Source organism: Lissotriton vulgaris, chromosome 11, assembly GCF_964263255.1.
Source record: "Lissotriton vulgaris chromosome 11, aLisVul1.2, whole genome shotgun sequence".
NCBI lineage: Eukaryota > Metazoa > Chordata > Amphibia > Caudata > Salamandridae > Lissotriton > Lissotriton vulgaris.
Window position 1 is genome coordinate 1,049,900,958 of NC_141699.1, and position 21,304 is coordinate 1,049,922,261.

Below are 21,304 nucleotides of genomic sequence, written 5' to 3' on the forward strand. Positions count from 1 at the left end.
TTCATGGCATATATATAGGTTCTACACTGGCTACTTACAGCGTAAAAGCACCACAAAGCAAACACCCCTAGGGATCTAAAGTGGCCAACTCCTCGGTGTTCAGGCTAATCCTGACTTAGCTTTCAGCAGCATGAAAGCAGCGGCAGGATTGGCTGCAGTGCATTCTGGGAGCCTGTGCCTTGCACAGAGAGGGGCGCTTAGCGGTGGGCAGGTAAGTGTTTTTTTTAGGTTTCCCCCTTCCGCCCCCATCCGTTCCCCAACTTCAAGGTTTGAAAGATGCATGCTTCCGAATTGAGCTAAAAAGATGTTTCATTCTAAATTCTTCAAAGGTAGTTGGGTCCACAGAGAGCTACATTCCTGCAGATGAGGTATCAGCTTTTTATTTAAGCTCGCCTTAGCACTCAAACCCAGGTATTTCTTGCCTCTAGAGTTATCCGCTGCTTAGTGGTCCTTTATCAATGTATCTTTTGCATAATATGGACTATTTGAGAGGGGGCAAGATGCCTATATTTAGTGGGAAGGAGGCAGCAGCAGAGCTTAATTTGTGCTGGTGTTTGCAGGTGCTCATCACTGGCACTTATTTATAAAACTGAGACATAATTATGACAGTCCACCACAAGGTGGTGCTGTCTTTCCTTTAACAATAGCAAAATGGTTCACAGTTTCATACACTCAAAACATTATAATGAACTAACATGGATAGCCCACCCTAACACCTCGAGATGACCTGGACTCTTAAAAACCACCACACTTGTATCAGAGTGAGGGTTTGTAGGTGGCACTGGAAACGGCATTTAGAAACTGTAGCGGGGCAATTGGTGGTGTGAGCCCCAGTGGTCTACTGAGAAATAAGGTGAGCCCTGGCAATTACTTTTTAGCCACTTAACCCCTGGCGGGGACTTCCTGTTCTGTACCACATCCCAGAAATTGACCTGATGAACCATCCAGCTTGGATCTCTGAATTTTTTTCATTGTCTTCTTTGTAGAGGGCAGTAATCCATGGCGCGGCTTCTGAAGCATGATCTTATTTCTAAGGTAGTTTGAGGAACTGCTCACAGTGAGGTAAACATGATTTTGCATGATGTATTTTCTGCAAGTGGTATGCTGCCCCCTCAATAAACTGCTGGGTTGTATTCATGTGTTTAAATAAAATGTGAAGCTCAAAATGTCTGCCATCCAAATGGGTTTCCCATTTTGTATACAGAAGAGTCCACGGGTACCACTCCACTGCAAGGAGCGCTGGGTTCAAATGATAACCATGTATGTGCAACCTAAGCACAGCAGATCCACCTATGGCACCATCCAAGCTTAGTCCTTTCTCCAACATCTGAAACTGTATCACACTGAAGAAGGATTAAGATTTGCAGTGAGTTTCAGTGGAGTTTGAACTCTGCAGACACCGAATATTAATGGTTCAGGAGTAGAATCATGTTTCTAACTGTAAGTGTGGATAATGAAGGTGTCTGTTAAGGTTTAGCAAAAGTGAGAGAGTACAGAACGCTGATCCACTTGGTCCTTCACTGCCATGTTGGACTACAGCATCTTTTGAACACACACTTTATTAAAAAACAAATTCAAATGTGCGACTACAAACCTTTTCTCAATACTACCACATGGAAGAAACAGTATTGACCCAATTGGCCAAATTGTTGGCCAACAGTATACAGCATGGATACATGCCAGTGATCAACCATCTTTGTTTGTGTAAGGGCACCTCAGCACTTCTAAAAATAACAGCCAAAGTTGAATACTGAAGCTAAACAGATTCTTTTGTTAACTACAGATTACTTTCAGTTAACTTTCCTAAATAACTCTATGAACCCAAATGTGTTGACAGATTAACTTCATACCACTTTTTAAAGGATTCTTTTCCATATTTGGACCTCAGACAAACATTTGAATAATACCTGGAACTCATCTGCCAAACTAAATAATTTCATATTGGGACGTTCCAACAGATAGAATCTGGCCCACAATGTTGATATTGAAACAATAGCTGGAAATTTATCATGAGGAGAGATGCATGCATGTACCGCTGGATGGGTCACATATTATCCTGAAGAAGGGCTGTGCTGTGAATAATAATAATACTAGTGCTACTGTATTGATAAATGCACACAAGTCTGTACATAAGAACTGATATCGACCCACGAGCACATATATGTAGACTTGTAATAGTTACAGACTATTTTTAAACTTGTTATAGCACTCCCTTTACTGTCTGATCTACACTTTTGTTCCCAGTTTATTTAGATGGCCATTAGAAGTTTAAAAATATTATTTTATTTCATGTGTATGCTTCCTAGGACACTTTATTCACCTCTACAGGTTGATGCACAATGTTTATTTGCTTCTAACTTAAGTAATTGACCATCTGATGCCGAGGAATAATGTTACCTAAATAAACTAGTTTCCTGATGATTTTGATTTGAAAGCTACTGATGTCTATTGCTTCAAATAAGTTCTCAGATACAGACTTCCTTGAAACCTACACAGTGTATTTGGCGTAGAGCAAAGGGAGAATTTCAGAGCCTACAATATTTCTCTTGATCACCTAAAATTGCTACTACAAATAGGAAATCACAATTTGAGATTTCCTTAGCAAATGTACCAAGCATTTTCCAAATGCAAACTGTGCATTTAAGAAAATGCTATTAACATCAACAGCAAGTCGTTAGTAACCATGTGCAAAATTTGGAAAATGCACAAAAATGCACTGGGGCATGTGTGCACTTTATATGTGCACATTTGGTTTTGGGGTGCTTACCGAGTGGCCTTAGGCCCCCGGGAACCCTTGGCTTTTAATTACCTAATTTGTGAAAAGCCATTAGGTAATTGCAAATTAGCTAATGCAAAACCAAAAGAAAGGAGCAGTATTACCGAATAGAGATTACCTATTTACCAAATTGCTATTTGGAAATATTAAGGAATTGCTAAATCTCTGGCGATTCCTTACATACATAGCATTTTGCATAAATCGCAATTAGGTAATCACAATGGGCCATATGTATCAAGGCCAAATGGGTTCACAAACGCCGAAATTCTGCAAATTTCGGCGTTTGCGAACTCATTTTCGCATAATCGTATGTATGAAAGAATTTGGGTGCAAAATAAGGAATCACAAAATTTGCGATTCCTTATTTTGAGATTGCATTTAAGGAATCGCAAATTTTGCGATTCCTTAAATGCAATGTATTAAGCATAAACAAAATTCCAAAATGCCCTCAAAGAAGCGCAAATTACCACCAACTTCTAGTTGGTGGTAAATTGCGATTTCCTTGAAAAAAATGCACATTTCAGCATTTTTCAAAGTGCCATGTGACGCACATACATGCCCTTAGGGCATGTATGTGCACCACATGTGCACCCATACTTATTTCAGTGGTGCAACAGGGTGTCCTTTGGACACCCCTACACCCTTGAAATTATTCTCAATTTGCGATTAGCAAATTGAGAACAAATTCCCATTCCTTCCTATGGGCCAGGAGGCCCATAGAAATGAATGGGAAAGTATTCCTTAAATGCGAATTCGCAATTTGCAAATTCGCAATGAAGGAATATCAAGAAATCGCTAAAAAATTGTGATTTTCTTGATACATACCAATTAGCGATTCTGGAATAGCGATTTCTTAACAATCGCTATTACAGAATCGCTAATTGGTATCTTGATACATATGGCCCAAAATTCTATTTTGATACATGTGGCCCCAAGTGTTGAATTTTCTTACTGGTTGGCACTAAATACGAACTTTAGTTCAACTGAAGTGTTTGAAAGGGGTCTAAAAATAAAAAATCTTTGCCTGGGTCAAAACATTTCAAGCAATGAAAAGGAGCAAACAAAAGAAAAGGACAGACATCAAAAGAGGGACAAGGTGGATGGGAGGTGGTACCAGGGGTCTAGGTGTGGAGTTTGCAAGCACCTCCACAAAAGAAAAGGATAAGGAAGAACATTTTGCACTTTCGGAAGAATATGAGATACATAATGGCAACAAAACTACAGTGGCAATAAATAATGTAGCGAGAAACAAATGTATCTTATTGTCACAACCCATAACAATCTCTATGTAAGCAAAAACATCCTGCTTTAATAAAAGCAAATACCTGGGAAATGTAACCAGGAGGCACGTGGATAGGAGGAATGGATCCATTGGGAGACATCATGGGAACCTCTGCGGGCCCTAAAAAAAGAAAACAATGAATGTTTGAGAATTTCAAGTAAATAACTTGACGATTAAATTAGCTTAGTATGAAAATCTGTCTGAGACCACTGTCAATCAACTTCACATTTTCAGATTTAACTGAATCCCATATATGAAGATACTGTGATTTTGAAAGAAATGTCACTAAACATTATGGGACGCGTTGAGGATCTGTGATACAAATTCATGCATTAAGTAGAACTGAATTGCATTTGGTTCCATTTGGAGATAAATCGCTCCAATAGATGCAGCATAAACGAGGGCGCGGCTATAAATCATAGACTGAATACTTCACGCCGTCCACCAGTGAGAGGTGAACTGCGATTATACCATCAGCTTATTAACATGAAATTTCCAAACATCAGATCAAATATTGTAAAACTGAAGAATAAGCTCCTGAGAGAAGCAGGCCTTATTGTCAGGCTACACTTCACATGCCAAAAAGGAATGACTGAGGGTCGAAAACCTGCATGCCAGGGTGCAGTGTGCAGTGTTACTATGTCAGAACTCCTAGGGTTAATTTTGCCTTTGTGAAAAGTGTTTGTTGAGTGTTCCTGTGACAACACGTGCATACGTTAACATCTTTTACCACGCATGCGATACAACGCATGCCATTACAATGCAGTCATTACAATGACCATGTTGTTACATCGCAAACCGTTACAACGCAAGTCGTTACAACAAATTGCAATAGGGGCAGAAGGTGTTGGATTTAAAATCCACCACCTTCCGTACTGTTGCACAGACTGGAGTTGGAATAGCAAATTATACTATTCCAAAAATCAAGTCCTTGTAATGACTTGATTTGTAATGGTATGCGATGTAACAAAGCAGTAGTTGTAATGACCGCGTTGTAATGGCATGAGTTCTAAACCTTTGCGATGTAACAAGGCCTATTCCGTGCATACATTTTGGTATCCGAATAGTGCACATCTAACTGAATAGCAACTATATGCGGTACAAGCGGAACAGATCAAATCGATTACAGCACAAGTATATTAGATACGACCAGATAAGATGTAGAAAGATCAAATTTGTTCAAATGGACCATCTGGTGAACGGTGTCACCACAGCTCTGAACTCCTAAGCAGAACTCATCCAATAGTGGGACACGCTAGAATGCCTGCTGTTGCAGATTGATACTGATGACGGACGGTGTAGAGAGAGCGGTTTTGTTTTCTCTGCATTGGATGGCTCCTTTACCATTTAAAGGAGTTATATGAAATGGTTAATCTAACTAATGTAAGAAGGTTACACAATAATAATGATATCTTCTGTCAATCTGGATACATCCTTCACACAATGATCCATAGATGTTCAAATAATCAAGTATAACCCTACACGTCTTGCGTTCACACTCAAATACAAGAGGCATACATGAGGGATCGGGATCATTTCTTCAAAGGCGTTCAACTTAAGTGTGGTGGCAGGTCCACAATTCCATAATCTAAGACCATTAGCATTCCACATGATACTGACTTGCTTCATTTTCAGAATGTCCCTCCTGATGAAGGTCATAAGCTCTGAGGAATTGTGAAGATACTAACGGATTGGAGAAGGACAGCACTCTTGGGAAGAACTGCCACTATCACAGACGTCATTAGTGCTTATCCACATTTTAGAGCTCTCTGTGGATACACAATCTGAAGGAAAATTACATTTCCTGCCACAATTTAGGAGGTGACTCAGTGTTGTATGACTTGTACAGATAAAATGCAACTACAAATTATGTTTGCACCAGGGTTCCGCCGGGGAATTCATGAGAAGACACTTGCCATTTCAACTTTTCTACTTGTAGTTTACTATGTGCATACATTTAGCCATGAGGAACTTCACATTGATCGATCCCACATAAGAATACAATACACTGAGGGCAAAAAGGAGGCAGGTGATTAAGAAAGGTCTGCATACAATTACAGGTATTTGTAAACAAGTATAGAGTAGATAAACGAGTTCTGCAACACTTCTCATCATGACTTGACCACCTACATGCCAGAAATTGCTTCCTTGAATGGGATTGTATTCATTCATTCAGAGAGGTTTCAACTTTGGCACTGAGTTCTGGATATGGAAGACCCACCTCGTTTACTTTAATGCGGTTAGTGGGAAACAAGTAGGGCTTTAAAATGATTAATTAAGAAGGTCAACTCATTTTAAATAAAAAAGGCAAGTGCATATGGAAGGTCACTTACAGTTCTGTGAAAGTCCAAGTGCATGACAGTGCACTAACTCAGGCATATCAGAACCACTTTAATAGGATCTATCTGGTACAATATATTTGCATAAGAATTGGCAGTAGGGATCAATTTTCTCCTATTGATACAGGTTTCAAAGGACATTTATTTTATTTATTTATTTTATAAGTTTTATATAGCGCTAGCTAGACCCCGACATCCCACAATGGAGGACTATCCTAGCAGTTGCGCTGCAATTTATTGATGTAAACACGACCTGCCCATGGAGGAGTTAAATACCGATAACGCTATTTCAAAACAAACTGATCTCTCCCTCATCCATTGGTGGTGACATACCTCCTCCCCTCAGGCAATTTGATTGGACAACCCAACATGTTCTGGGAGTGGTAACCGTGGTGCGCTTCCACTGAAACAATTAAACTGAAACACCCGATAATGATTTGAAGAAGAAAAATCCATGAGTGGAAAATTGGTGATCTTATGACATGGAGCTAGGGGACAACCAGATTACCTAAATTGGTGACCATGAAGTTTTGAGAATGGTGTATCCAGGTGATTGTTATACATCTTGTTCCGTGCAGGTATTTCAAGGCTTGGATACCTTCTTTACAAGATTTCAGCACGGTTTAAAAGTGCGAGTATAAGGTTTCAGCGGTTGAAAAATCAAAACAATGTATAAGTGCCAGATCTACTGTATCAGATAGCGATGGTGTGCCAGACTTTCCATGAACCCAGTCTCTAACTCACTTGATAAACATTTTGAATGTGTTTCCTATTTTAAGTCAACACACCTGTAGCTGCAAAGCTGTCTGGAACTATTGATGCTGTCAACAACGGGGCAATAATAGGTTTCCGTTTTGAGCGATTACAGGATATTACACTTTTCCTCTGAGTAAAGTGACTGAAATGCAACCTTTTGGGTGTCGTGAATATAATCTATGTTCTATTCCTGCTAACAGTTTTGTCTTTCTTGACATTCCTTATAGCCCTCTTCTTTTTTGGGGGGGGGGCAGCGTTAAGCTGCCAACAAACAGAGCAGCCTGTAGTGTTGAACAAAAAACCAATACATTTAAAAAAAAGAAACTTTTTTCACAGGTGTAAATTGTATTCTTTTCGACTTATTACAGGAATGACAATGATATGATTATTAAAGATTTGGAAGGTTACAAAATGGAAGTAAATGGTGGAAGGTTATCCAGCTGCTGCCCCGCCAAAATCCATGAGACACATCTCAGAAATATGGCTAACACACCTTCACCTGACAGAATAAGATACTGGACTATCAGGGTTGGGGATACCAGTCATTTCATTTTACAATAAAAGAAAAAGGCAGTTGTCTATAGTAGTAAAACAAAAGAAAGACTGTGGAACCACATAGAGGAAACCTCTCACAAACCCTTCTAGAAGTTGCAACCCAAACAAGTAAAATGTAAAAGCTCTCGAGACATCGAACATATAAGACACCCTCCAGCAGGACTACATAATATATAGGAAAATTAGCATGGATATTTAAACCCTAGTCCAATTGTTCCTATGACAAAATCTTAGGAACTAAAGAAAAAGGGGGCATAGTAATATTGGAGTAGCATGTGCACCAAGATGTGCACATGGTATTTGTGTAGGAAAGATGCATTTCTGGTTACCTACCTGGCTCAAGTAGAAACCAGGCAAACATACAGACTAAATGAGATGCTAAGAGCAAGTGGAAAGCTGTTTAGGTACCCGACCAAAAGTGCACATAATGTAACAACAGTGACACAGCTACGAATATCTGAAATCAGCCGGCAAAAAGAGAAGTCTCAATAGGCAGATTGTCTGAATAAAATCGAACTTTATTTTATGCGCTCCTACCTAGTGCTGTTCTTTAAAAAAAGTTAAATTATGTTTTAAAAGTGGAAAAATGTTTAACATAAACATATATTCATTTCTTTATTATGTATTTGTAGTTTTATGTAATTTATGTAATATGAAGAAGGTTTTAATGTATCAAAGTATTTACAAGAAGAATGCTCAAACAAAATCAGCAGCTTGGTCAAATGAATAGTAAAATGATGAATGTGATATTTACTATTGGTCATTCTACATTCTTTAATTCTAATAAGAACAACAATAAACAACTTACTGTCTAGTCAAAGGAAAACTGAAACCCACACAAAAACACCCAGAATCACAAACTAAATAGCAAATAATAAGTTTGATACTGCAGTATTAATTCACACTGAGTAATTGGGTTGGTCCAAGATTAATTCCAATAAAGTTAGGTTACTGTATGCAAGTGTGTTTGGGAACGGGTGGAATAAAATCATTAGAAGAGGATAAATGTGTTAAACTAGAACTTCAATGCTTAGCTAACTAGGCACATTGATGGTATACAGCAAATAATTCTGTGTATTGAATACCGAGGAACCTTGAAAAATGGTCAGAAATTCTTAACAATCACAATGAACTAATGGTGAAGAATTCTCAAACAAAATTATGAACTGTAATACATTTTTAAGAGGTTACTTGTTGATTTTCCGAAATGTACCTTTAAACAAACAGTGGATCTTAGGGCTCTTAATCAATACAAGTTTTAAAACATGGCTGGTGGGAAGGTAATTAAATATGAATAAAAAAACTAATGAAATAAGTTGTACTACTTTGCCATATTCATGATCACTCTTTGCTGAAAAGGTACTGAACAAACACCACTCATCACACAATCATCTCAAAAACGCAATCCATAGTTACTTTTGTGCCTCTGCTTATTATTTGATAGGTTGAAAAAGTAAATATGAATTACACAAACTTGATTTTGTAAAGAACATTCTTAAGAACCTTCTGTGCTCATATGAAAATCAGGAAACAAATAATGTATATATATATATATATATATATATATATAAAGGGTTGTAGATCACTATTTCTTCCACCGCAATTTTGGATTTATTTTTACTTATAATTGCCATAAATTCATCATAGCAAGTGTCCGTATCATACTTTTATCATCATTATTCAAATATTTATTGTTTAAGCCTTTAAACTTCGTTTACATACAACATTTATTTTTGAATGTTTAAATGCAAACTCCAACCCTATTTTAACTGTTTTCACATTATATATATATTGATCATTGGCATACCCTAGAGAAAGTTGCTAAAATCATGAGTGAGTTAGGCAAATCCTGTATAGTTTGCAACACCAAGTCCATAATGAAACCTTCACAATAAAACAGGCAACATACAGAGGAAGACGAAAACAAAAAGAGATTTCAATTTGTTAAAAAAAAACACAACAACAATGAATTTAGTGCAGCACCTATTCTTGTTAAACCTTAACAAACTGCAAGAGTACACTCAGTTCTTGAATCAAAATAGAACATGCCACAGACAAACAAAAGTTAAAATACTCGATTGCTGCACTTAGATTTTCAGAGTCTCTTGAGGGTAATGATTACCAGCAGGTTCAAAACCAACAAATCAAATTCTATAGTTAAAAAAGTTTTTATTTTTATTTAAGGAAAGATAGCATGCTTCCAATGCTGCAAATGGCTGTATAACCCTTTGGATATCAAGAAGGACAATTTTTCACATAAACCAGACACATGAGGTTGTCCTTTTACATCTTTTGGCAATCATGCCCTTCCTTGGCTATTAAACTGTAAAGTTGCATGACTCTGAAGTAATTTTTCACTGGTCTTAAAAAGAAGCCACTGAAAGTGTTGTGGGTCATCGTGTGCTCTTGAAGTTTAGTCTCACTGCTTTTACTCACTTCCCTTTGAATCAACGGGGATGTCACAACCTCACCACAGCTCCCTCCGCTAAACTGTGTACTGATTCTCAGAAAAATAAATAGTATGGTTTTCTTTTATAAACACTGCACACCATACAGTAGTGGGGAACTTAAATATATAGAATTATCCTGGTAAAACTACCTAACCAAATTTTCATAGGTTCAAACAGATTGGAAAAGATTTTGAATGTACATCCTGTTTCTCAGCAGCTCAAATAGTCCCCTGCAAACTTTCATCTGGGTTATTTAGTGTCTGAAGTTAGCTGGTATTAAAATCAAACACCCACAGAAAAAATCCATGTGTTCTTCCAAAACATTTGTCATTTAGTGATTCAACAGAGATGGCAGCCTTCATCCTCCTATGCAAGTGATCTCTGTAGCAGATTGCAATTTGAAGATCTGTTTAAAATATTAAGCTTTTTATTCCATAAAGTGACCTGGGAATACAACTTGTACACTGGACACACTGCTTTAAATCTCAAGGAAGGTCACTGGCAACATGTTTTGAGAATAATCCCATTTCCACCGAAGGACAGGCTGTTAAGTAATTTCCATTTAAAGAATACCGGAAACAGGAAGGAACCATGCTGAAAAACCATCTTAGAATTCTCGAAAAAAATACGAAACTCGGTACACACTTTATATTAAGGCATATTTCTTATGCAAACTATTCTCATAGGTAATTGAGCATTTCACGTCTCCCAACTCTCTACCATTATTTTAGGTGTGTCTTGGATTGCTGGAAAGGTTAGGCTTATGACAAAGCGAGCAAGATATTTCTGAAATTCCCACTTTAGGTCAACCTCATTTGCATTCACTCTTCTGATATTTAAACAGATATGCAGACATCAAATTACTAATTTTTCTTTAAATGGTGAAATTTCAAGATCTATTAACTCTCCGGCTGTACATGAAAATTGGAAAACTGTACTCAACACATAAACTTCTGTTGAGGTAGCTCGACTTCCCCTAGAATGAGGGAACGTTCAAAGGGAACAGATCATAGACGCGCAGAGGAGCTTTGTGTGACCTAAAAATGGTACATTTTGAAGCCTGGGTGACTCCAAATCTCTTACCCCTTACCAAACACTCTCCACACAGTTCAGTCGCTCTTCATACTGTACTTTCGAGAGAGCGGTCATTTGATGGACCATATGGAAAAAGGACAGTTTGTGAATAACAGTAAAAGAGTTACTAGAGTGGACACCTAGGCTTGTAGTTAGGACCCCTGACATCATAATCAAGACTCAAGGGATTCATTTAAAAAAAGTACCCACATTAATTTTTTACAAGGAGACAAGAGGCAGCACCACCGAACCTTCATGGGCTCACCAAAAAAGTTCAACTGGAACAACTCACTAAACTGACCATCTAATCTTGAGTAGACATTCAATGGCAAAGCATTTACAAATGGTATGTGCATAAACCCCATGTGGCTGTCTTGTAGATAATCTCCATAGAAACATGGTGCTGTTCGACCTCGGATGGTTCCATACCTCTTACAGCATGGGCATGCATGTCGCACAGGGAAAATGCCCTTTTGCGTGTGAAGTGGCAGCCTGCATTCTATGCTGTAGACTGCCATAAGTCATATAAGGTCAGTGAAATTTCACAAGGCTCTTTGTCCTATAGAACTTCATAGACAAAGCGGATACTCGTCCAAGGAGAGCCTTCTTTGCTTCCAAGGATGGAGTTAGAAACTTCTCAGAATTTTATCTAACATTGTTTTCTCCCTTTCTTTCAAGTTAACTTTTTCTTTGATTCCGAATTCAAGTTCAAACTGAGCTTTATGATAGACAAGCTGCTGCCCCATCCCTTGATATACACAAGAGCGTAAGCAAATACCTCAAGGAAATCTTCTTACTTTTGAGGAAACGAGTTTTCGTATGAGGGTAAGAATTACTTCTAAAGTGGTTTGGGATTTTTGTCTTGCTTTCACTCAAAGCAATAGCCAAACCTTTTTCAATTTAATGGAAAATTAACCAACACAGAAAATGTTCGTTGTTCGAAGCTATTCAAATACTTACGTTTAGCAGAAAAAAACTTTTAATACAAATGCTCAGTGTGGGAGGGAGGAACATCAAAAGACTGAATGTAAATAAAAAACTGTGGGGCATATTACCAACAAGTAGCGATATTTATCGCTAAATAGGCTTAGCGACAAGGTTTTTATCGCTGCCTATCGCTGGATATGTTAGCGGAGAAAACATGCTATTAGCAACGTTTTTCTCCATTGTGCTAAAATATCCAGCGATGGCAGCGAAATGCATGAATATCGCTGAGAATACCGCAATATTAACGCATTAGCGACGAAATGCTCTTAGCCATGTTATCCACCTCCCATTGGATAACATGGCTAAGAACTGGTCTGGGCAGGTGTTAGTATTTGGAGAATTCGCGCTTAGCGCAAATATTTCCAACGCTACGCCTGCTTTGCTAATAGGCGATAGCGACATTAGCGTCTGCTTTTAGTCTCTAACTGATTGGGTACGCCCACTTTGCATGTCATTAGCGATAAACATCGCTGACATGCAAAGCGGGTCCCAAACCCCTCGCTATCGCCTAACAGCTGTCACTAACATTAGTTAGCGACAGCTTGGTAATAGGGCGACAGAATTATCGCCGCTTAGCGGCCGTTTTCGGTTATAATTGCCTATCGCACCCCTTGGTAATATGCCCCTGTATTATAAAGACAACTATTAGACTAAGAGTTACAAAGTAAGATTTAAGCATGGGTTAAGTTAAAGAGAAAGGGATAGGAAATATGGACAAGTGTGATTCATGAGAAAGCTACGCTGAGAGTGAAAGTTATAACTAGTACAAGTGTTACTCTATGTGTAAATGAAGGGGGAGCCGCCCTACATAGAACTTGAACAAAAGATTTGACAAGGGAAAATTGAAATCCAAGACGGACAATGGATTTCCTGAAAAAGAAAAATCTGGAATGAGTCTAAAATCAATGGTAAACAGAAGGCCTGTAGATTATTCACCAGTGTTAACTCTCCAAGTGATAAGTTCTCTTTAAAGGGCCAGCACCAGGCTCAGGGCCTCCATCTCGGCAGCGGTACCCAAACCCCCTATTGCTGTGCTGCATGGTGTGCCCCAGGAGAGAAGCGCAGTCCTGAGCGCTCCTTAACACCTTCGCTGCGGCGGATATTCCGCCGCAGCGCTAAGGGGGCGGGGCGGCCGCGTGGCCATGCTGGTGACGGAACCGCTCCGTCACCAGCCTCGGTTGAGCTGTGCTCATGACGGAGCGGTTCCGTCATGGCCCCGCCAGCTCAATGGAACGCCCAGCACAGGCGTGGAATCCGCGCTGCGCAGGCGCGGCGAGCGGGCCATGACGGAACCGCTCCGTCTTCAGCACAGGGCTACCGCGGCTGATGATGGAGCGGTTCCGTCATCAGCATCGAAAAGGATAACAAAGTGAGGTGTGAAGCACCCCACCTGGAAGCCATGGATGGCACCCCCGTCCAGCCCACACATCTGATGCCCCCTCTATGCATCAGACGCGCCCCCTCTCTGCATCAGATGCGCCCCCTCTCTGCACATCTTCAGGAAGGCCCTCAAGACCTGGCTCTTCGACTGGCCGGAGCTGCTTACCCAAACCCCCGCCCCCCCACCCCACCCCCAACGCCTTGAGACCCTCACGGGTGAGTAACACACTTAACAATTCCCTGAGGGCACCTCCAGACAGGGCATGTTTGCCCTACACAGACAGGGCAGGCATGTAGGTGCAGGCATGGGTTCACTTCCCTTCCTGTACAGCAGAAACTGCCTGAAAGCGGCAAGCTTCATCTAGATACAGAGCAAGTCGAGCATCCTTCGCAAATACAGAGCGATCAGGACAAACCTACGTCAGATAAACAGCACACGCAGGACAAGGGCAAGCTCCTGACCCTACAGTGAACAAACTGAAAGGGACAAGCTTTGTCAGGGCAGAGAGCAAGCCGAGCATCCTTCGTAGATGCAGAGCGACCAGGACAAGTTTCCCTCAGATACACAGCACACGCAGAACAAGGGCAAACCACTGCCGCACATTGAACAGGTTGAAAGGGACAAGCTTCTTACAGACACAGAGCAAGGCAAGCACCCTTTGCAAATATAAAGCGACCAGGACAAGCTTTCATCAGATACACAGCACACGCAGAACATGGGCAAGATGATCAGGCGGGGCTAGACAACAGCAAAACAAGCAAGGTATCAGCAGATGAAAAATATTAAGAAGTCAGACGTTCGAGATCTTTTGGAGGGTTACAGGAGGTAATGCCCGTGATCCGGTATAGCCCGCAAAAATGAGAGGGGGGCTAAGAAGCAGTGCTTAATTTGAGCCGGTGCTTTCCGGTGCTCAGTACCGGCACCTTATTGTCAGCACCGGGGCTATGACAGTCTGCCACATGGTGGTGCTGTCCTGCTAATTTCGGTATGAACACAACAACAGCGGTTTATTTGTTCAATTTACATTGGCAATGACTAATACCTGCATCCCATGCCATTCTTCTGGCTTTGGGGGCCTGGAATAGTCTGACTTGTCTCACTTGTAGGAGTGAGAAGGTTAGTAGCTGTGTATGTACAGGTCATTGGCAGCGCTGGCATGGGTTATGTGAGGTGCAAGCTGCAGCGGCCTCCCGACGAGAGCCCCGGCACTTAACCTTTTACAAATTAAGCACTGCTAAGAAGGGAGGGGAATATGTACCGAGCACAGTAATGGTGGAAGGTGCGCCGTGTGAGGGGACAAGAGAGCGCAACAGCGAGGAAACATGCCAGAATCACCATTCCTATGTACTATTGCATGTTAGATCAGTTTCACTCTATACGTCTCTTATTGACCTCTGTGCAGCCACAGCTTTCACATGAATGTCCTTTCAATGTTTTCTTCAGTGCAGTCAAGATGCACGCATAGAATGGACAGTGAAATCTTGACTAAATCCTTAAAGCGGCGCCTTCACTGTCGGTGGTGAAACCAATTTTCCTGGCTTACAGTCTTAATTATGTTATTATTTGTTTATTTTATTTATCCAGTTTTGTATAATCTCTGGCATCTTTGTGTGGCCATGGCAACGGATGCAAGATCATAAAATCCAGGCTTTAGTGCTGTCGCTGCATATCTCTCTTTCTGTGCTGACTGTAATGCTGCCTGACTCGGAAATACATTTTGGATCGGTCTTAAAAAGTCACTGAACGTGTGAAGCAGATACGTGGTGGGTGAGACTGGAGGTGGGGGGAGGAGCCTGGTGAAAGTGAGCGGTGCAGGGCATTAATGGAGAGATTCTAGAAGCAGGGTAATTCGGGGGTAAGGAACACCCCAGTCAAGTGGGGCAACCATAGAAGAGTACGCTAGGTGGGGCTGTGAGCAGAGTAATGGCTGAACCAGGCATTAGAGGTAGGGCAAATACCAGGAAAGGGTAATAGGGGGGAGGTGGAGCAGGGGGAGAAGTTGATGTGATAATACGCCTACTAACATATCCACCGCTCCAATTAATTTCATATTTTTACTGTCCTAATTCACCACTAATCCTAAATGGATTCCGGAGTAGCGTGCTACCCGTCGAAAAAGCGCTTGGGGTAGTCAGCACTATATAAATGCAATTACAATACAATACATTACTTCAAAATTTTAAAAAATGGGTTGGGATATCACACATCTGGAACAGTCAGGGTACTCGCTGCCTGTATGAGGTGATGCACAAGTGTATTTTAGGTTTTTTTCTTTTGAAGTTTAGCAGGACTTGTATTGTACTTGGAGGCACCAGACAGATGCAGATAATTACTCAAAGCTGTGCACTTTTGTACAAATGCCTTTACAATAACTTGAAACAGACTTTTAGACGTGTAAGTCAATAGTTTGAATATGCAAGCAGCTTGTCTTAATGCAGTCTGGTGTGGCAACTATTGAAGAGAAGTTGGATTTACCAATTAAAGTTTCTGAACTAAGGTATGTCAAATCTGTTTCGTATGCAAATATGTAAAACAGCTTTTGTCATGCCTGCGGCTTATTTAATCCCAGCCAGACTAGCAGTCACAGAGGGGAGCTTTCTCACAGACCACTGCTGTCTTTGGAGGTGTGAAATGGCCACACTGTTTCCACTGCCTTTTGAAATGCAATCTTCTGATGGCAGCAACAGGGCTTGGTGCCTCTGGCCAAGTGGCCAAGGTGATCCAGACCCTTGGTGTTTTGTCCATAAAGTTCCCAAAACACATCTCTTGCATCCATTCTCATCCAGACCTGAATGATGACCAAACTTTTGTAATGCCCTACCTCTGAAACTGAAATGCAAAACTGATCTGTTCGCTTTTAGGAAAGCGCTCAAAACATGGATTCTAAACTAAAAACATTTCTTCAATGCAGCACTTCTGTTTTTTTTTTCTTGGAGTTAGCACCTGGACCCCCCCTGGGTATTAGTTGCACTTTAAAACATTTATTTTCATTTCATTTCATTTTTAATGCCTCAGAGAAACAATGAAACCACTTCCAGACTCCATTAGATGTTTGCTTTTGAATGCCAACCCCGCCTCCCTGAAGGGGTTAGCCAGTGGAAATAAGAAATGGGTTTCTTTACTCATTACTACTGTGGTTTAACTTTTAAGAATTTAATAGAGGGATAGCTGCTTCTCTTGAAAGAAGTTGTTTTAGTGAATTAAAAGACCTATTAATGCAGTGATTTTAGAGTCAAGATGGAGCTGGCCTATAGGGCAGTCTGGCAGGTCATGGTGGAGGCTGTTGTTTTGGCTCTTTGTGGTAGGGTAGGCACCTATAATATTAATAGTTCCAGGTTATTAAAGCATGACTTATCAGCCCTAAGGGTATCCAGGTGGCTGTTGGGGACATTCAGTGAGCTATTGCCTAGAGTCACATGATGCTGAGCTGAGCTGCAGCCGGGGATCGAACTGTGAGCCCCGTGCTCTGGAGTCAGCTGCCCTGGCCGCTGCGCCACACCCCCCTCTCTCTCTATTGTAACATCCCAGATATTGCCACAAACAAATCCTGCAGTAGGCACTGATGCACCAGATCTCTGAATCTTGGGATACTGCAAACTGTAATGGTCTGCTTTAGCCTTCTACCCCGCATGTTCAGCCTCTTCATGTTTGCATGGTCTGCACACGTGGTACCGCATGTTTAAGCGATCTACCTTGGACACATATCTATTTCATTTTCCTTCTTTCTACAGGTTTATTTCCTTCAATTGAATGGTATCTCAAAGTCTTGTCCAATTTTATCCCTAAAACCATGAAAAATTCCATTAGACTTAAAAACTTTCCGTTGTTTTCTCTCCCTCCTTTCTTCCCACTGACCGCGTCCTTACCTCTCATCTTGTGCATGCCTCCTGCTTCGGAGTATATCGTACTCTAAGGCGCATGCCTGTTTGCGTCATGTCTATTATTGTATTTCTGTAAATTACTCACACCTTATTTTGTGGATAACAACCTATTCCACTTTAATCCATATTCCTGCAACCTGGCAACACTTAATCATTGCGAGCCTACTTATTTACCCCATCAAGTAGTTGTATGACCCGGCATGGCTCGCACTAATAAACACACCCAACCCCTCATGATCTACCACAAAGAAACTGGAGTAAATCCACTGAATGGCTCATCTGGAGAGCATATGAATAATCCCATAGCCAACAATAACCAATAACCACTGGATTAACAACTACCTCTGGGTTCTGGAGTAGCGTGCTACTCGCCGTAAAGCAATTCAATACCTCAGCTGGGGTAGTAAGCACTGTATAAATGCAATTACAATTAAAACCCACAAATCATTCAAATTAGATTTTTGGGGGAATTGCATGCTATGTTCACCAGCATACTGCCTCTAAATGTACTCTTTAATTATGAAAGTCTAAAGCGCTTCTGTTAAACTTAATGTTTTATTTCTTCAAAGGCTTTAATGACCATCCCAAGTCGGACTCCTCAGAGTAAATTCTAACTCAATATTTGAAATGTTCTGACAGAATCTCTACAACTTTGCATAGATCAAATCAATCTACTCCACTGATTTGCCACATATCAAGTGATATTACAATGGACAGATTACTCAATTGAATCTATACCTTTCCTCTCACAAATGTGGAAGATTTGTTACATTTCTAGACGTTATTCCTCAGTTTGTATACAGTATATTTGGCTTTCTACCACCCGTTTAGCACTGTTTATGCATGTAAATACTAAACTTTACTAAGGTAAAGGTGCTTTGTACCAAATTTGGCCAATGACACAGATTTGCATTATTGTAATTGTTACTGTACATTAGCCCTTGTATAGCGTACGATCTGCCATTAGCTGTGTATTGCAGCAACCGGCGATAGTTTGTGATAGGACAATCCAAATAGGACATTGTAAACTGGAGGCCCACTCAGGTTTGTGGAGGGATGTGGTGATTAACCCATTCGTTGCGTGCGTCGGCCAGCGGCCGTCATGAGCAGTACCTCCGTAGTGCTGCGCACGTCCGTTGGCCGGCGCGGCCCCGCCCGCGCACGGAAACACCTGCCCTGTGGTGGATTCTACGCTGCGCTTAACGGGTTAAAGTGAATATACTCCTTATAAGCTGTGAGGTTTTTTGAGATGTGAGATCGGAGACTGTACCAGACGGCTCGTCTAGTTTCTTGTACGCTCTGGGTGTTCTCAGCCTGGCAAATAGGTATGTGTGATGTACAACTGAAAGGGCAGTGTGATACCTTAGTTGATAACTGATTACATATGTATTTTCTACTGGGTCTATGTAACAGCCACTGCAATTATTATGACATTTTCTATCCTCAGTGTTTCTTGAACAGTTATGGATTTGCCACATTTACCACATAATTCATAGTGTGCAGCGTAATCTGCAGATTTTAACAAAACACAATTGTTTCTAGCTCAAATAAATCAAAAATGGTGCAACACATGTAGCTGTGCAGTGGAAGGTCCTTCGCAAAGGTTGACTGGACATCTTTCGGTTGCTTACTGCTGTATTTGGGTGTCAGACTGGTATACATGAGGTGAAACTTTTGCCTAGATAGTGTTAACATGTACCAAAAAGACAAAATAATGAACAAATACTATCACAAAATGTGCCGCATTATGCTGCATAATTTGTCTATTTTCAACACATAATGTAGTAAACCAAGCCACATAACTTGGTCCTCCCCTGCCGCATAATTCCAGAAGCTCTGTTCTTTGTCTAGAGTTCTGCAATGAAGTGGGCTTTTTAAAGATGTAATGTATAGTATATATTGCTGGACAGTGCTATTGTGAACACGTTGACATGGAACGTAATGACATGTCTGAGCTGTGTTGTTTACTCAGTGCTTAGATTCACGTGTTTTGTGGGAGGTTGTTTTATTATTGAGTGCTACTGGGCCCCATGAGGGTCATTTAAGGCAGTGGTTCCCAACCTTTTGACTTCTAGCCCCCCCCCCCCCACTTAATCAGCACTGGAACCAGGGACCCCTAATGAACCATTCGCGAAATCCGGGGAACACCCACTGAGTCATTACTGGAAGCCGGGGACCCCGACCTAAGCATTGTCGATGATTTGAACCGCAAAACAACACACACAAAAAGAAAAAGGCAGCATCAAACAAACACACAATCTGAGGATACTAATTACATTTTTAGTCTCCAACTTCAAATTCCTTCACATTTACAGTACGTTTTACAATGTTCAATTGTACATTTTGCTTCTTTATTTATATACACTTTATTAATCTGTTAATAATATTTAATTTTCCAAGTAGTCGCGGACGCCCTGAGGAGGCTTCGCGGCCCCCCTGAGGAGGCTTGGCGGACCCCCAGGGGTCCCAGACCACAGGTTGGGAACCACTTATTTAAGGCATAGCTGGGCTGTGCTGGAAGTCAAATGTGAAAAACAATTTAACAAAAGGGGAAAAAAGTGTCCATATAGTTTGGGCTAGACTCGAGCGGAAACCTGGCACAGTCGGGAACCAGGGTCAGCTGCAGCGAGACACTTTTCCTGACTCATGGAACAGACTTAAGGTGGGGGAGGGCTGTTTACATTTAGTGACCACAAATCTTTTAACTGGTCTTGAAGACAAGTAAAATGGAGCAAACCAGAGTCGGTTAAGGATATATCATTTCCTACATGTTGGTGACATTTCAAACAACACATCAGTATTGATCTTATCCAAACTTACCCTGTTTATACTTGTCACACAGCTTGTTTGAAGCTTCTGTGGAGATGCAGAAGGCTCTTAGGGGTGCCCTGTGCTCTCAGGAGGACACAGGAGGGCCTGCAGGCTGCCAGTGGATCAGGAAAAATCCTCTACTGGAAAGGGAGCAGTACTGGAATGTTTTCTACTATTTCAAGGCGAGACTAAACACGATCAAGCTGGGCTACCGATTTGACTTTTCGGCTGATTTCAGAATTTGGAGGGCCATCGAAGTACTGTTTCTTTGAGCACAGACTCCTTAGCTGAGGAGAGGATGTGGCCTAGTGGCTAGATCGGTCAACCTCAAAGCTGGGGAATCGGATTGAAGTCTCGGCAGGGACGCTCAACATCCTGTGATTCTGGACAAATCACTTAATCTCCCGGTGCCTAACAAAATGAATGTGGGAATAGTAATGTAACTGGTGTTGGTGTAAAGCTCTATGCTACCTTCGGGTCGACTACGCGCTATATAAAACTCCCCCAAAAATTGTTGTGAGTAGTGTGGTGCATGCCAAACACTCTTGCACAGGCTGCAGAGGGCTCACAACACCACAGCTAGTGATCCATCATGACTTTCGCCAAAAAGGTCTCATTGCAGCACTGATTGATGGTCAAGGCCAGCATCAACGTCGCCAGCCTTAGGTTTTGAGGCCTTCAAGGGCTAGCTCCGTTTTAACTAGGAAACCAGGAAAGTTCCTTATATTGCTAAGTTCAGTTCATTTCTGCACTCTCAAGGTAAACCTAACATCAGAAGCAGGGTTCGCCAAAGTCGCTCCTGGAGGGTCGGGTCTATACCAGATTGTTAGCATATCCCGATTAGATCAATATATTTATCGTAAAAAATCTTTAAAAATCTTAAAAATCTGACATGGATCCGGCCCTCCAGGACTGACTTTGGAGAACCCTGATCTAAAGGCAACACCGCTGCTCCAGTCAGCAGCCATCACCTACACTTTTGTTGTAAGGCACTTCTGAGACACCACTGCTG

At 41.1% G+C, this 21,304-nt stretch overlaps 1 protein-coding gene across 4 annotated transcripts in view; it reads right to left on the minus strand.

Moving 5' to 3' along the window:
* FNDC3B (fibronectin type III domain containing 3B) overlaps positions 1 to 21,304 on the minus strand; it is a 534,350-nt gene that overhangs the window by 228,701 nt on the left and 284,345 nt on the right. For all 4 annotated transcript variants that reach the window (XM_086944392.1, XM_086944390.1, XM_086944391.1 and 1 more), the window contains one exon: positions 4,102 to 4,178. In XM_086944392.1, the coding sequence (XP_086800518.1) occupies positions 4,102 to 4,178 (77 nt within the window). The remainder of the gene's footprint in view (positions 1 to 4,101; positions 4,179 to 21,304) is intronic.